The sequence below is a fragment of the Podarcis filfolensis genome (genome assembly GCF_964270895.1).
Source record: "Podarcis filfolensis genome assembly, chromosome: 2".
NCBI classification, from domain to species: domain Eukaryota; kingdom Metazoa; phylum Chordata; class Lepidosauria; order Squamata; family Lacertidae; genus Podarcis; species Podarcis filfolensis.
Genome location: NC_139605.1, coordinates 90087890 through 90104451, shown reverse-complemented (window position 1 = coordinate 90104451; position 16562 = coordinate 90087890). Strand labels below are relative to the sequence as shown.

Here is a 16562-nt window from a genome sequence, read left to right as displayed (position 1 = left end):
GTTTAGCTTATACGTAAACCCGACACTGATGTGTACCAGTACTGTATTGAAGGGGGGGAAAGCAACGTTCCTGCACAGCATCCCGATCCAGATCTGGACCCTGGACGGTTTCCTGTTGAAAATGCACCTGCCCCCCTCCCCACCCAAAAGATGTTGCGTGTGCGTATGTGCGCGCGCCCGCGGTCTTGTGTGAGCGTCGTTGTTTCGCTTTCCACGCCGGTTTGGAGACCCGGAGGAGAAGCGTCGTTGCTTGGCGAGAAACCTTTCCGGCGCTAGGACCCAGGGAAGGAGAGCGGGGAAGAGTCGGAGGGCCCAAGTGGGCGGAGCGAGTGGAATCCATGGATGCTGAGCTACGTCTTGCTGAGGGTCGCCGTTTGCTCAGGTAACCCGGGCTAGGTGCGTGGTGGGCGGATGCGAGCGAGCTTACAGGGGCCGCCCAGCGCCCGGTCGGGGCTCCCTCTTCCCCCGGGGTGAACGGCCACGTGGGCGCGGCGGCCTGCGGCTCGGGCGGAGGCGGAAGTGCGAGGCTGCAGCCCGGAGAACGCGGGTGGTGGAGAGTTATAAGCCGATGCTATGAAAACAGCAACACGTGAATGCACGCAACTTTAGCTGCAGGAGACACGATCGCGGGAGCAAGGGGCTCCGCCCTGTCCTCCTCTTGGTCCGTCCGTCCTGGATCCCGTATTCTGGGCGCTCCCTTTTTAAGAAGGAGCTCCGCTGCAGAAAGTAAACGAGGCGTATCGTGGTGGCAGGAAGCGAATTCCTAAGCCTTTACTGGTACATCCGCCTGAAAGTTATTAAATCATTCAGATGTGGGAAGTGCTCATATTTTACGTTGGCTTCAGCCTTTTGGAATTGCATAGGGAAACACCTTTCCGGTTTCCCAGGGTTTAATTTTTTTTAGTTGTGACTCTCTTTTTTTAGTGATTTTGTGCAGTGCTGGGTGGACTGGCTCTACTCATTTTGTATGGCTGGCATCTTAGAAAGTTATTCCAGAAAATGGGAGATCTCCTGACAAAAATATGTAACTTGTCCCCCTAGGTCTGAGGTTTGTAATGACAATTCTTTAAAAAGGGGCATGAGAAGTTGCAGTCTGGTTAACATAACTTCAGGTAAACTGTTAGAAAGCACTTTTGAAGTTAGCAGGCATATAGAAGTCACAAGTGTCGCTGAAGCAGTGCGGCTTTTCCAAAGAAAAGTCCTGCTTCAATCGTATGGAGTAAGTTGAGAGTGTAGGCGAGTGGATCCAGTAGACTGGGCCTTTATCAACCTGGAGCCCTCCAGATGTTTTGGACTGCTGGATGGGAGTTGGAGTCCAAAACATCTGGAGGGCTCCAGATTGCCCTTGTATTATGCTCTGCGTTTTCCCCATAACTGGCCACTGTGGGGAACAGGATGCTAGACCAGGGGGGCCCCTGTCCTGATGCTGCAAGGCCCTTTTGTGTTGATAGCACTGGGTTTTTGAGTGGTTGCCCTTCTTTAATTTTGCTTACAGCCCAGCAGAACTGCTGTCTGCTCGCACGCGTGATCACAAGGTCCCTCAGCGCTCGCATGGCCAGAAGGATTTCCTCCCCGATGGATCGCAAGAGCAAGAGGAGAGGCTGCGTCAGTGCCGGGAAGAACACTGGCAGCTTTTGGAGGAAGAGCGTGTGGAGCGGTTGTACGTAGTGTAATACCGCAATAATGTAGAATAATAACAAGCAACAATTAAAACTGTCATTTTTAAAAAAAGCTTTCAGACATCAAGGAGAGATTAAACCACATTGTGCTTGCATGTGTTTAAGCCTAAAAACCACAGGAGAATGGGCTACAGTACAAACCCGTCTAGGGAGGTTGTTTCAGAGCCAGGGTTACTGCAACGGAAAATGTTCTGTCCCATGTCCCAGGCAATAAGTTTAAGGATATGGAACAAGGCATTGGATGATGAGCTTTGCATGGGTGTGCAGGTCCAAGAAGGCAGAGACAGTCTGACAGATTGCCTGGTCTCAAACCGTTTAGACTGCTGGCCTGACTTAGAGGGTAAAGAAGCTTCGAACATCATTTGCCAGGCCACTATAGGGAAGTACCGTATTTTTTGCACCATAACACTCACTTTTTTCCTCCTAGAAAGTAAGGGGAAATGTCTGTGCGTGTTATGGAGGGAATGCCTACGGGTGGCATGCCTACGGATTTTCCTCCTCTAAAAACTACGTGCGTGTTATGGTCGGGTGCGTGTTATAGAGCGAAAAATACGGTATATTGATGCCTCTGTGACTGATGAGCACTGCCAGCCCTATTCTGCATATTGAGAGACGGAAGCATGTATACAGTGAAATAACTGAATGTGTTAAAAATGTAGATTCACAGTGCCTGCTTTCTTTGCAAGGCAATTTGAAGCTGGATATAGAAGCAGTTTTTACATAAGGATATGTACATAAGTTGCCCCCTGATCTTTTTTCCAAAGTTTGTGCTTCCAGCTAAGACTAAAATGGTTTCTTAACCCCTTTTCAGTTAAGGTAACAGGATATAATTTTAACTTCTTTTGTAGGGGAAGTCTGGTGGCAGCTGAGTGGAAGCCCCAGGAAGGTATTGTCGAGCTGAAAACCCCTGCTGTAAGTCGCACTGTTCATCTTTATCCTGTTGTTTCTCGCTCTTTATTTTTTAATTATGTAGTGTCCCTACAGAGCCTAGCTTCAAATAAAAAAAACCCACCGCAGAGAGTGGAGTTTGGATTGGGGTCTAGGCCTTGCCTGGTATAGCTTTTCCTATAGCACAGCTCGGTGTGGAAGCTGCTTTTGCAGTGTTCAGCTTGGGAGCAGCCATGGCAGAGGGCTGGATTAGTTTTGGAACCTGCTACTCTCCCTGGAGAGCAGCTTCTTTGATGGGGCTGGCCAGTGCAGCGCTTAGACGATGTGGCATTCTAAGCCAGGCATAGGCAAACTTGGCCCTCCAGATGTTTTGGGACTACAACTCCCATGATCCCTAGCTAACAGGACCAGTGGTCAGGGATGATGGGAATTGTAGTCCCAAAACATCTGGAGGGCTGAGTTTGCCTATGGCTGTAAGCAAAAGATAAGGCAGGAAGGCCGCCACTGTAATTGAAGCATGGGACATGGATAGGTAGCCTGAGTAAGTAATCTAGAGCTGCATAGCTACAAGAATGTCGTGCAGAGATCTAGATGGGGAAGCTATGGGTAAATAGAGATGTGGAAGGTTGATTGTGCCCCACTGTAATCTTCTCAAACAGTAGCTTTCACAAAAGGTAGAAGGTGACACATCCTCAAGCCTCACCTGCAATTCATGCCACAGGGCAACAGATCAGGTTCTCCTCTTATGTATAGCCAAAAGCCTGATGGAGAGGATATGACTACATCACAAAGTACAGAAGAGAGTCTGGAATATTTTCCTTAAAGGATCCAGCCTTTCTGGGCATGCCTTACCTTGCAGAAAACCATTTTGAAGGCTTGTGTATCTGTCTAGAGCTAATCCGAACAACTGACATTTTCTTTTCTTGCCAGGGGAAATTTTGGCATACTATGGGTTTTGCAGAGCATGGAAAGCAATGTTTGCATCCAGAAGAAGCCCTGTATCTTCTGGAATGTGTAAGTAGACCGGGCTTGCAGGCTTAAGAAATTTTGATTTCATGTTTCTATCAAGTGCCGAGTGGTATTTTGCACGGGCAACTGCCTTCCCCTCCTCATTTGTCCTGCAGCACCTCGCAGAAAGGTCTCAAGCTCTATGAAGGCACCTGTTGCGGAATAAATGATGATCATTTGCAAATATGCACATTTATTTGTGGAGCACAGGAGTAGGATGGGGACAGAAGGGGAAAGAGAGTGCAGAATGTGCACAGGGGTAATCGTGCACTGCTAAGAGGAATTGATGTAACAAACCACGCCTTGTATTAATGCCGTATTCCACCCTAGCTGAAGTAAGGAGAGGATGATACCTTGTGCTTAGAAAATAGTTGGCATTGCCCCTTTGTGTTTTTATGGTGCTCTAAGAGAAGGGATCAGTATACCCTTGCTGCAGTTTTCTTCATTGTTTTCTTCTGCTTCCGTTGCCAGGTTGCCTCTGTTCTTCTTGGCACAGACTGAGAGCGGACTATGTTACACTAGTGTCACCTTCCCCAGTTGTACTCCCAACTCTCATCACTCCTAGCCAGCGTGGTCAGTGGTCAGGGATGAAGCGGGTTATCATCCTAACAACATCTGAATACCTAAGGTTGGGGAAAGCTGCCCTTGTTCTTTGTAAAGTGTTGGCAGTGTATACCTGTGCATATGGAGCACCTGGGAGCATGTGTTGGGATTGGACCAGGTCCCCAAAACCTTCTTGCAATAGATGTTAAGGATCCTATTCAGCTCAAGTTGGACACACCCTCTGTTCTCCACCTTAATACATGCTGTTGCCCTAAATCCCCAAGAGGGAAGGTTAAAGAAAAAGCAATGTACTTTTGAGTTAAAATGGGCTGGCTGGCTCCTGAGACCACAGAATATGGTCCCCACAGAGTTTTTATGCAGGCTTTAATTCCTAAATGTTATGCTCCTGTATTCTAGGGATCTATTCAGCTGTTCCACAGAGGCCTGCCTATGTCAGTTCAGGAAGCCTATGAGAATCTGCTATCCCAGAAGACAGTGAGCCTGCTGAAGTACCAGGTATGCCTCAGGATTTGGGTTTGGCTGCAGGTATTCAATCTCGTGGAAAAGTCAACAAAGCCCAAGCTCACATGTACGGCACTGAATTGGAACGAATGAAAATGGTGAGAGTTCTGCAGCAAGCACAGAACCACATTTGGAGACATATCAATCTGTGTTGGCGAAGTATTTAGTTTCTGAGTGATGGAAGGAGTTTCTCTCATTCCCTGGGGACAGGGAGTTGTATGGAGGTTCAAAGCAAAGAGCCCTGTGCCAGTTTAGTTACCACAATATAGTTAGCAGATGCATTTACTCTGGCAGCGAAGGATTTGTGTCAGTATACTACCCGTGTTTGGGGCTTTCTGTTAAGTAACATAGGAGACTTAAAATATTTTTCACGCTTCAATATTGTATGAAAGCATAAACAATAATCTGCTGTGGTATCTGATAGCTCTATAGCCCTTTTCTTTTTTTAATTACTTTTTATAAAAGTGTGTGTGTGTGTGTGTGTGTGTGTGTGAGAGAGAGAGAGAGAGAGAGAGAGAGAGAGAGAGAGACAGAGAGAGACAGAGAGAGAGAATACACCTCCTCTTTTTCATTCTTTTCCATAATGGGAAGTTAAGATCTGTGAGTCTGGCTGTATATGTTGGCATAAGGGCTCTTCAGCTGATTTGTGGCATTCTCAAATCAGGTGAGTGGTGCCTGTGATTGTGTTTGGAAGAGAAGTGCAAGTCTCTCTGGCGTCTTACCAGGTGCTGCAGCACAGGCTGTGAGCTACTCTCCTTGTAAATAATAATAATAGTAATGAGTGCTCTGGGGTGACAAAGCATTAACATGCAAAGCAAAATGAGTCACGATGACTCTGCAAATATTGTTTTTGTTTTGTAATGTGTTTTGGAAAAACTTATATGATAAATGTGCCTTTGGCGACATGGATCTGATACAGATTTTTATTGTTACTATTTTATTTCCTAAAATTTATACACCGCTTGATTGTAAAAACAACAGCAACAACACCTCAAAGCAGTTAACAAAAACATAAGGCGATAAAATCAAGCAAAATTACAACCCAACCTCAAAACATACTAAACTTAAAATACTAAAACCAATTAAAATTACCTCAACTTTCTAAGCATCTGGGTAGGCTTGTCTAAACAAGAATGTTTTTAGCAGGTGCAGAAAGGGGTGAAGGTGCCTGCTTGGTCTCAATAGGTAGGGAGTTTCGAACTGTTGGTGCTGCCACACACACACACACACACACACACACACACACAAACACCCTACCCCTACACACCTCTGCTGGAGAGGCAATAGCAGCAGCTGAGCAGAATGGCTTTCCGACATGGGTAATGTTGATTCAAGTTTTGTTGTATGATCCTGAAAGGACACAAAAGTCAGACTTCATTTTCATCCCTGTTTTAAGGTATTCAGCCACTTGAAAAGACTGGGTTACATCGTTCTGAGATTCCGTCCCAGGTAATTGTTTGATGGTGATCTTTCTCCCTCCCTTAGAACACCCTTCTCAAGGTTTTCCTTTAGGCACCCCCTTAGCATTGCATGTTGGTTCCTTCTGTCTGTCTCGCACTCCCTCCCTTTTGACACCCCAACCTCCCAAGGTTAGTGCATACCTTCCCATCCTTTGGGTCAGTCATGAGACCTGTATATGGATTTTGCTTCCCACTTCTTCCTTCGATTTCAAATGAGTCTGTGGATTAATCAGCTGAAGAGCTGATAACCAGGAGGAAGGGCGGTTTCCCATCATCATTTCTGCGTTGCTAAAAAGGCTTTTGCAGCTAAGAGTGAATGGCAGGTCTTGGTTTCTCTTCTCTGATTCCCCCTTTTTATATAATAATTTTTATTAAATTTTCTGTTTTACAATTTCAAATAAACATTTTTCAAACTTTAAAATATCCAATGACTTCCTCCTTCTCCTTCCATGGTTCATTTTACATATCTTGCATCCCTGCATATTTTACAATAACCATTCAAATCAATTTCCCACTATTACATCCATCAAGAATTATTAACACTGTTGAATTTATCTTAATGTTGCCAGCGTTTTCAGCTGTACATGGATATTTTCCATATACTCAATAAACATTTTCCAATCTTCTTTAAAAGTATGTTCTCCTTGCTCTCTTATTCTGTATGTTAAATCTTCAAGCTGTGCATATTCTGTCAACTTGAGTTGCCAATCCTCTTTAGCCCGGACCTCGCTCACTTTCCATTTTGGGGCTAACAAAACACGGGCTGCAGTTGTTGCGTACATGGATAACCTTTTCTGACACCTGGGGATTTCAGTCTGGGTTATCCTCAGCAGAACGGACTCTGGTTTTCTGGAGGAAAGTAATTTTAAACATTTATTTTTTTCAGTTCATCATAGATCATTTCCTAATCCTCTTTTACCTTTTTACATGTCCACCACATAATAATTTATTATTTATTATTTATACCCCGCCCATCTGGCTGGGCTTCTCCAGCCACTATCGGCGTCTTACAACAAACCACTCCCAACAAAATATTAAAATACAGTAATACATCAAACATTAAAAGCTTCCCTAAACAGGGCTGCCTTCAGATGTCTTCTAAAAGTTTGGTAGTTGTTGTTCTCTTTGACATCTGATGGGAGGGCATTCCACAGGGTGGGTGCCACTACCGAGAAGGCCCTCTGCCTGGTTCCCTGTAACTTGGCTTCTCTCAGTGAAGGAACCGCCAGAAGGCCCTTGGTGCTGGACCTCAGTGTCTGGGTAGAACGATGTGAAAGAATGTTCCCTCCACCTCTTTACACTTCCAGCACTTATCTGCTTCTGTCTTGTAAATCTTAGCCAACCTACTCAGAGTTTAATACCATATTCTGATTCCCCTTTTAACTCCACAGCACTGTTCCAACGCCATATGAGAGGCAGCTGAATCTGGATAGCCACTGCCAGGGCACAGAGAGAAGCCGCAGCAAGAGGCGGAGGAGCTCCAGCCCTCGGTAAAACCATACAGATGCTGGGAGTGGTGCCCTTGACTGGCTAGCCCTAGGTGGGCATGTTACTGCATACTGTGAAATATATCAGTTCTGTTTCTGTCCCGTCCCCCCAGCAATTTTCATGTTTGCCACTTGCCACAATGTAGGGGTGGTCAATTTGGTGCCCTGCAAAGGTTGCTGGACTCCAGCTCCTATCATCACTAATCATTGGCTATGCTGGCTGTGGCAGATTGGGAGCTTGGTATCCCAACATCATCTGGAAGCCCGCAGGTTTTGCACCCATTCCCAAAGGGTAGGTAAAGGTAAAGGGACCCCTGACCATTAGGTCCAGTTGTGGCCGACTCTGGGGTTGCAGCACTCATCTCGCTTTATTGGCCGAGGGAGCCGGCGTACAGCTTCTGGGTCATGTGGCCAGCATGACTAAGCCGCTTCTGGCGAACCAGAGCAGCACACAGAAACACTGTTTACCTTCCTGCTGGAGTGGTACCTATTTATCTACTTGCACTTTGGCGTGCTTTCGAACTGCTAGGCTGGAAGGAACAGGGACCGAGCAATGGGAGCTCACCCCGTTGCGGGGATTCGAACCGCCGACCTTCTGATCGGCAAGCCCTAGGCTCTGTGGTTTAACCCACAGCGCCACCCATGTCAGTGTAAAGAGTCAAGAACTCCATAAGAGCAGTCATTGTGTTAGATAACAGGTGGGGCCTAATTGATTCCTTCGAATACTGTGACCTTGCTAGTTTGTGATGGTAAAGGAGCATGCCCATGTTTTATTTGTCTGGGGCCTTCATTATACATCTTTAGGTGCCAGGCGAAAACATTATAAGGGAAGATAGTAATTAGTCCTCCCAGCACACCAGGTCTGAAACTACAATGTTTATGAAGGGCTACACAAGTGAAATGGATTTTATATTTATAAGATGTAACAGAGGCCCTGTTTATAAGGGGGGTAAAGGTCAGCTGCAAGAATGGACTAACGACCAGTGAAGGATGATGACTGGACATTAAACGAGGTGATGTGGCTACGGGAGGAAATGGATTGACTTATGTTTGCAACAGGAGTTGGAAACCTGATTTTAAGAAATTGTATTAAATTTAAGTAATTTGGTTTGATTTGTAATAATTTGGAAATAATTTTTAAAAAATAATTAAAGAAAAAGAAAACATTCCTCTTCAACCAGGCCTTTGGCTGATTAATATTCTATGGCCTTTTAAATATGTTTGTGGGAGGGGCATTTTTGTTTTGTTTTTGTTTTAGCTGTTAATTTTGTGCTTCTATCCTTTTTTTATCTTGTGACCTTCAGATGTAGGGTGGTATATACATTTTAATAATAAAAATATTAATAAAATAATAATAATAATAATAATAATATAATATCACCACCAGGTTCAATTCCTGGCATCTCCGGTTTATCATTATTATTCATTTATTTCCCTTTTCCCTTTGGTTAGGTTATCAGAAGACAAGAAACCCAAAGCATCAGAGAAGTCTCAGGAGTGCAGAGAGTCGCCCCAAAAGACCAGGAGGTATCACGAGAGTTCCAAGCACCCAACGTCCGATGATTCATCCAAGGAACGCACAAAGGCTTCAGATCCTAAAACTGCAGTTGTGGAGCCAGCCCCATCTTGTAGCGTCCCAAGAGAAGCTCCAGCTCGTGCTCAAGATGACAAGAAGAGGTCTAGCAAGAACTTTCGTGGGGACCGCAGCGACGTCACTCCTTCCCGCTGGGATTACACCACTATTGCTTTCCCTAACATGGGTGCCGATTGCCCGCAGACCCTCCTGGCAGAGCCTGATAAGAGGCTCCTTCCGGAGAACGTAACGGCCCGGGAGGTTGATGCAACCCGTTGGCGCAGGAAGCTCAACCAGAAGCACGAGAGGCTGACCCGCAAGGAGCGGGAGCAGCTGAAGTGGGAGAGCAGGTACAAAAGCAGCGTCAACGAGGATAGAGAAGTCCGGCGTTGCTCCACATGGCAAGAGTATAAGGCGCTTCTGAAAGAGAGGAGGCGGTGGGAGGAACGGAACCGCCCTACACACCTCTGGGAGCAGGCGGTCACCCCGCTTGTGAAGCCAGACCAAGAACAGTCAACAGGTATTGTTGAAAAGAGGCTTTGTTCCCTTTTGCGGTAGGGTGACGGGCTAGAATTCAGGTTTCCCCAGAGGCTCCTGAAGGGCAGTTCTTACATCAGTCCTCTGGACGGAGCAACTCCTTCAGAGGGATGACATTCCCAAACAGGCCTAGGACCAGGCCAAGAAATTGTCCATTGCATGCACCTTTCAAGCTGATGCCTCCAGGGATGTGATGCTATTGGTGGCAAGAACCATTGGGGCAGAGTGCCTACTAGCTTGGTAACCCAGTTCATTATTTCCCCCTTTATATTGCCTTCACCACATCTTTTTCTGTGCCTTCCCCCACTGCCCAGCTACTTATTTTTTTAAAATTATTTTAATAATCATAAATTAATAAGAATAAAAATGTGCACCCCACCACCAAGACTATTCTATTGTAACTATCCAACCTCCCAAAATTTTAACACCTCTTGTGATGGTTTGACCCCTTTCCATTTTAACAGTACAAATTCTACAAACACCTTCCATATCTCCTCAAAATCATTTCTCCTGCATATTCCCCGTCCTACGTTAATGGCACATGTTAATTTATCATTCATAGCTATATCCCACACCTTTTTTTTTTTTTTTACTATTCTTCCATTTTATATTCTGCCTGTCCCTTCCACTTCCTAGCTGTAATAATTTGTGCAGCTGTCAGTAAATTTGTGAGCAAGTCCTTCATAGCCTGTGAACCTTCCACCCCATTGTAAATTAATAATAGTGCTACCTCTGGACTTTGGGTCAACTTTAACCCAGTGATTTCTGTTATCTCCTTAATCACCCTTTGCCAAAAAAAGGTACTTATTTATACCCCCACCACGTGTGAACATAATTCCTGGTTTCCTGGCATCCCTTCCTGCCCGGCTACTTCAATTAGAAAACCTTCTTGTACTTTGAGAAAATCAGTACATGCTCGCCCACCCTCTTTCTATTTACCAAATTTGCATTTTATTGCTGCATAGACTTCATTCTCTTTGCATGCAACTATTCTCATTCACAGATCCTCTGGGCAGAAGGAGAGGAAGGTGCATATAGCTTTGTTGGAGTGGAGGGTGGCGTGGTCAGAATGATGAGAATGCCTAATCAGGGCAGATAAGATCTTTGAAGAATACATGCCCCTAATCCAGACCTCTCTTGTGTTCTCCCCACTAGCGAGTGTGCTCCAGCAGATCAGTGTGTTCCAGCCCTCCCATATCCTGGATGAGGCATCTCTGTAAGTATCAAAACTAGAAAGCTGGCCAAATGCTTTTTAATCTCTCTTCAGTGGTTCTAGGTGTTAGCAGCTATTCTATACTTTGTATACTGACTTTAAAATATTTCACTCCTGATTTTAAGTTGAAACATAGCTCAGTTGGTTAGACTCGCAGGGGTCAGCAAACTTTTTCAGCAGAGGGCCGGTCCACTGTCCCTCAGACCTTGTGGGGGGCCAGACTATATTTTTTTTGGGGGGGGGGATGAACGAATGCCTATGCCCCACAAATAACCCAGAGATGCATGTTTAGGGAAGTTTTTAATATTTAATGCTGTATTGTTTTTAACACTCGATTGGGAGCCGCCCAGAGTGGCTGGGGAAACTCAGCCAGATGGGCGGGCTATAAATAATAAATTATTATTATTATTATTATTTAAATAAAAGCACACTTTCTACTCATGTAAAAACACCAGGCAGGCCCCACAAATAACCCAGAGATGCATTTTTAATAAAAGGACACATTCTACTCATGTAAAAACATGCTGATTCCAGGACCATTCGCAGGCTGGATTTAGAAGACAATTGGGCCGGATCTGGCCCCCAGACCTTTGTTTGCCTACCCATGGGTTAGAGCATGGCACCAATAACGCCAAGGTTGCAGGTTTGATCCCTGTATGGATCCCTGTATGCCCATTCCTGCATTTTAGGGGGTTGAACGAGATGCTCCTCAGGGTCCCTCCCGACTCTCCAGTTGTGTGATTCTGTGGCAGCTCATGAACTTCAAATGCTGTTTTAAAGTATGTGCCAGACACGTGCTTAGCAAAGGACTAACATCAAAACCAACTAATCATCATGGGCAAAGCGCAGTGTGTACCTGAGTGTCCCTGCTTCTTCCAGTCATAGAAGTGGGAGGATATCAGTTGCAAGTTCAGTTCAGATTTATCTGCTTGCCATTCATCCTTGTCAGTAGAGAACATCCTTTGAGAGACGCTCTCGTTCATGAGTCTCAGGCGGTGGCAATGCTTGGTATACTGAAATCCAGAGCCTGTGGTTCCATATCTGATAGGGAAGCTTTGTAATTCTGGGTTGTGTAAAGACTGCATAAATCAAGTTAAAGACTTGTTTGCTGTTAATTGGGAGCGTGCAAATGAAATCTGCTATGTGTGGTGGTTGGGGAGGTGGATTTCAGAGCCCAGAGGAAACACTGCTGTCTGTTTAAAAGCTAATGTCTAACCTACCTAGCTGTGGAATTAATCTGGATGTCTGTTAAAGCAGGCATGGCCAAACTTGGCCCTCCAGCTGTTTTGGGACTACAGTTCCCATCATCCCTGACCACTGGTCCTGTTAGCTAGGGATGATGGGAGTTGTAGTCCCAAGACAGCTGCAGACCAGACTGGAAGACCAGAGTGTGTCTTTGCTATCCTTCTGAGTTCCCTGGCCTTATTATGATGCCCACTCTCAACCCCCTCTCCCAGCCAACTCTTTTAACACCTTAAGAAGTTATGGGTCCCCTTCCCTTAATTCCACTCTAGATCCTGCCAAAATATGCTGTAGCTAAAGATGTGCTTTCCTGTTTTTCCCTCCTCTGGTACTTCTCTGTGGGTACAGGAGACCTTTCAAGCTTTGTACTGATAACTAACCTCCTCAACAGACTGCAGAACGATACCAGGGATATGAAGATTGATTTTGATGTGTATCAAGCAGATGTGGCTTCCAGCTTCAAGAAGAATGACCCTGGGAAGCCTTACGCCCGGATGTGTGTTCGGAGGTACTAGGCACTCATCAGTTTATTGATCAGCAAAGCTACATATTCTAATTTGCTAAAGAATTTAGCTTACAGTTTTGTTATGGAGAGAGCCTAAGCCTTCCTTCAAAAAAGTGGAAGTTTTAGCTCTAATGGGTTGCATCAACAGTCGGTTTTTAGAGTACTGTAGTTGAATGGTTTGAAATCCTTAAAAGCAATGTACATGCTGAGAAAGTGGAACTCTTCCGCAGTCAGTCACCAAGGATGCCTGCCTTTAGAGAGGAGATCATGCCAGCTGGGCAAGTTCCTGCTGCAGTCCAGGTGTGGGTGTGAGTGGGTGTAAGGATAAGAGAGTCTTCCACCAACCCAACAGACACACAAGGACTGTCTTGTTAGTAGTGCTCTTTGATTTGGGGCAGGAACCTGGTTGTGGAGACCATGTGAGGACTCTGAATACCAGCTGCTGAATTCCCTAGCCCCCTCTATACTTTCTGGTTCTGTGGCCGATATTTTAGCCCAGAGGTTTTCAACCTCTTTGAGTCCACAGCTCCCTTGACCAACTACATTCTTTCTGTGGCACCCCTGTGGGGCTCAGGAGCCCAGTTATGTCACCCCTGGCCTGCAGAGCTGGCAGCCCCTCACCCTTTTTCAAACACCCTCCCTTGTGGAGTGTTCCCTCAGGCTCCTCTCCTCTCCCCTCTCCTTGGGAGTCCTCTGAGCAGCCGCTGCTGCCACCCCTGGTCTCTGAGCTGAAAGAGAGATGCCTCTTCACACTGCCCCACAGGGGCCTGGGACTTACCTGTCCTTTCCCAACAGCAAGGGCTGGCGAACTGGCTGTCTGGGCTTCCTCACCCACTTGCTTGTTTACTCCAAGGCCGCCTCAGCTCCTGGCACATACCCGCACTGCCACCAGGTGCGTCTTACCCATAGAGGCTAGTGGCATGGGGCACCAAGTTCTGGAGGGCACCAGGAAAGAGGCAAAGGCGGGATGCAGCGCCTCCTGACATCAGCTCACCGCCTCCGCCATGCCACGCCGAAGCATCACCGTGCCTGGAGCCTCCATCTGCCATGGCCACCACGGCACGAAGCAGCCAGCTGAGCCGGGAGGCACTGCGTCCAGCCTCTGCCTCTTCCCCGCCGGAGGAGCCGCCCTCCAGCCGCTGCCCACCTCCTCCAGCCCCGCCGGCAGCGCCATCCTCCCTAAAAAAACCTCTGGGAAATGAGGGGGGGTGCCGCCGGAGGGAGCTGGATATGCTTAAGATGGCCCTGACTGCCATGGCACACTGGTTGAAAACCACTGCTTTATCCAATACTTACCCGCATGGTTATCAAAATTCTGTCCCTAATATTGAGGGCTTGAAATTCCCTGCCGCCCCCCCCCCCACTGAATACAGTACTAGATTCCCAGGAATTTACATATGTCACCAGACAGCTAGATCACAGGAATACCAGTTTCCCAACCTGATCCAAGTTAGATGTCTTTTTTCAGAAAATCAAGCATGTTTGCTGTTGAGAAAGATAAGCATCTCTCCCTCCGTCTCTCTCTCTCTCTCTGTCTGTCTCATAGGTTTGATGATCCGATCCCATCCCTGAGGGCAGTGAAGCAGCTTGCTTGCCAAAGTGGAGATGTCACAGTGGTCTTTGCACTAGTAGACAATGGAGACATCTCTTTCTACTCTTTCAAGGAATTCAAGCTGCCTGTGGACGTTCATCCCTGATGTTCCTGCTGTCACATCGGGAAACATCTTTGGAACTGGTGTGTGTTTTATACAAAATATTACTCAGGGCTATATAGAATTTAATATCTACCTACCTTGTGTCGCCAGTAGATGCAATTTTCATGCAGCAAGAGCCTGCCCATTTCATAAAAGCAAAGAGTCGTTCAAACAAAACAAACATTTCTGGACAGAAACGCACAAATGTGTTTCGTTTCGTTTTTGCCTGGACATGGCATAGTGGCTCTGCCAATCTGGAATGATTTGCTAGTTATTTGATGCCAGGGAAGTGTTTCCATGATAAATAATGTTGCTCGTACCATCTGGAAGCCTTGGCAAACATAAACTCTAGAAACCAACATTCAGTATCAGTGATTCAACAAGTGACGCGGAGCAAGCCATTATTGCAGGGATAGCCAATGTTGTTGGACTGCAACTTCCATCATCCCTGACCATTGACCTTGCAGGCTCTGGCTGATGGGAATTGTAATCTAACATCTGGAGGACCGTATTGTCTTTCCCTGTGTTTATCGCATTATGTTCTTTCTAGTCACAGAACAGCCAGAGAAAACCTGAGAATAGTCTTCTGTGGTTGGGCAGATAGATGATTCTTCAAGTGCTTTCCTCACCGTCTTCAACAGCAATGATCTTTCAGAGGAAAGGAAACTACAGAACACAGAGATTTTGCAGAGAGTCCATGGAAAAAGACACCACCAGTTTGTGTGTGTGTGTGTGTTATTTCCATAAAGTTAGTGAACCTTTAATTATTCAGAGCTGGAGTCATTATTACTGGGCTGCCATACTTCTGCTTTACAGCTTCTCTGCAGGATGCAAATTGATATTCCCTGTTGAGAATTAACTGTCTGTATTACAAAGTTTATTTATAACCCTTGCTGCTATGGAGTTTTTTTCTTCTTCTCCAGATACCAAATTTCTGCCTCTTTTTTGCCTATGAACTTGCTACAGTCGTTGAAGCCAGAAAGCAGTTATCAAAAATAAAGGGCCTGTGTGTTTTTTCCTAAGAAATTTTAGAGGTAGTTTTGTTTATGAAGGTTGGGGTTTTTTTGCCAAGTGTGGAGGCTAAAGCAATAAAATAACAATTAGGTTTACATTAATACAGTGTTTTGTGGTCCTTTTAGGGTGCTTTCATAGAGTGCATTTCTCTTAGGCAAAATATGATTGACAGCAGTTAATGCATTCTGGTCAAATACTTCAGGGCTTTCTTACTTGGTAGTAGTTTGCAGTTTACTACTGCCAGCATTTGCTAACAAGTGGATTCCCAAATGATCTCCCAGAATGCACTGCATTTCTTTTGTGCCCAAGACAGAGAGAAGCAACCGAAAATTGTTGGGCATTTAGCAGCTTTGCCTACCCAGTCATAGTTACCTGAAAGAAGAGACACTAGGTCTATGATCAGAGCTGTCCTAGTGCTTCAGTATAAGGGGAGACAGAGACCGTATAAGGGGAGACATGGTGTATGCTATAACAGAAAACCCGTAATCCCAACCCAACCCAAATACCATCATGTTTATATGATGTCAACATTAAGCAGCAAGCCTTGCCCTCTGTTCTCATAAAGTGTATTTGTTCCACCCAATTTGGATGGCTGGCTGAAAACGAGTTCTTTCTGGAGTAGCTCTTCTGACATGGCTGGTATGTGGCTATTACCCTGTCTGGATTATGCGGGTTGAGCTGTCAGAGGGCGGAACACCCTGAATTCCTATAGAAGACTGGGCTAGAGAGCCTCTAGATATGTTCTGCGCATCGTTATTATTCATTTCATTTCTATACTACTTTATATGTTTAAGAAAAAATCTCAAAGTGGTTTGCAACACACTAAAACCGCAAATAAAACAATCCAGAATACAGCATTACTGAAGAAAGTCAAATGTAAATTATACCTTTGAACATAATGAACAAGCAACTAAAATGTTATTGTAAACATTTCAAAAGAATACATTACAAAGGAAATCAACAATGGTATGTACATTTAATGCAGCAAAGTTAACAAAAAAAATCTTAAAACATTTCAAAAGAAAACATTTCTAAAGGAATTCAATATAAAATGCAGATTTAAAACAGAATAGTTAACAAGAGAATAAAATATTCTCTTAAGAATAGAACATATCTGCTGCTGTTGCTGCCAATCCTGCAAAAGGCGGTTCATGATGTGGAAGCTCAGGGTCGAAGACCTGGGACCGCCCTAAGAGA

At 45.4% G+C, this 16562-nt stretch overlaps 1 protein-coding gene across 3 annotated transcripts; it reads left to right on the top strand.

Annotated features, from left to right (window-relative positions):
* The first annotated feature begins 300 nt into the window (after nt 1–300).
* Nucleotides 301–15466, top strand: TSEN54 (tRNA splicing endonuclease subunit 54). 3 transcript variants are annotated; one of them, XM_083598207.1, is made up of 12 exons: nt 302–382; nt 1496–1660; nt 2528–2591; nt 3498–3581; nt 4536–4634; nt 6037–6089; nt 7492–7590; nt 9040–9680; nt 10853–10913; nt 12544–12660; nt 14204–14392; nt 14902–15466. In XM_083598207.1, the coding sequence occupies exons 1-11, from the start codon at nt 339–341 to the stop codon at nt 14352–14354; spliced, it is 1578 nt and encodes a 525-aa protein (XP_083454333.1). In that variant the 5' UTR covers nt 302–338; the 3' UTR covers nt 14355–14392; nt 14902–15466. The 3 variants fall into 3 exon arrangements, 2 of the variants coding, with proteins under 2 accessions (XP_083454332.1, XP_083454333.1); XM_083598206.1 differs by having other exon boundaries at nt 301–382; nt 14204–15466; XR_014544342.1 differs by having other exon boundaries at nt 309–382; nt 12501–12660; nt 14204–15466.
* The last annotated feature ends 1096 nt before the right edge of the window (nt 15467–16562 follow it).

Bases quoted from the DNA above. Each gene is read 5' to 3' on its own strand.
- TSEN54 (XM_083598206.1), top strand. From the start codon at position 339: ATGGATGCTGAGCTACGTCTTGCTGAGGGTCGCCGTTTGCTCAG. The intron at 2,592-3,497 runs GTAAGTCGCACT...TTTTCTTGCCAG, and splicing joins TCGAGCTGAAAACCCCTGCT to GGGAAATTTTGGCATACTAT. The intron at 6,090-7,491 runs GTAATTGTTTGA...TTAACTCCACAG, and splicing joins GTTCTGAGATTCCGTCCCAG to CACTGTTCCAACGCCATATG.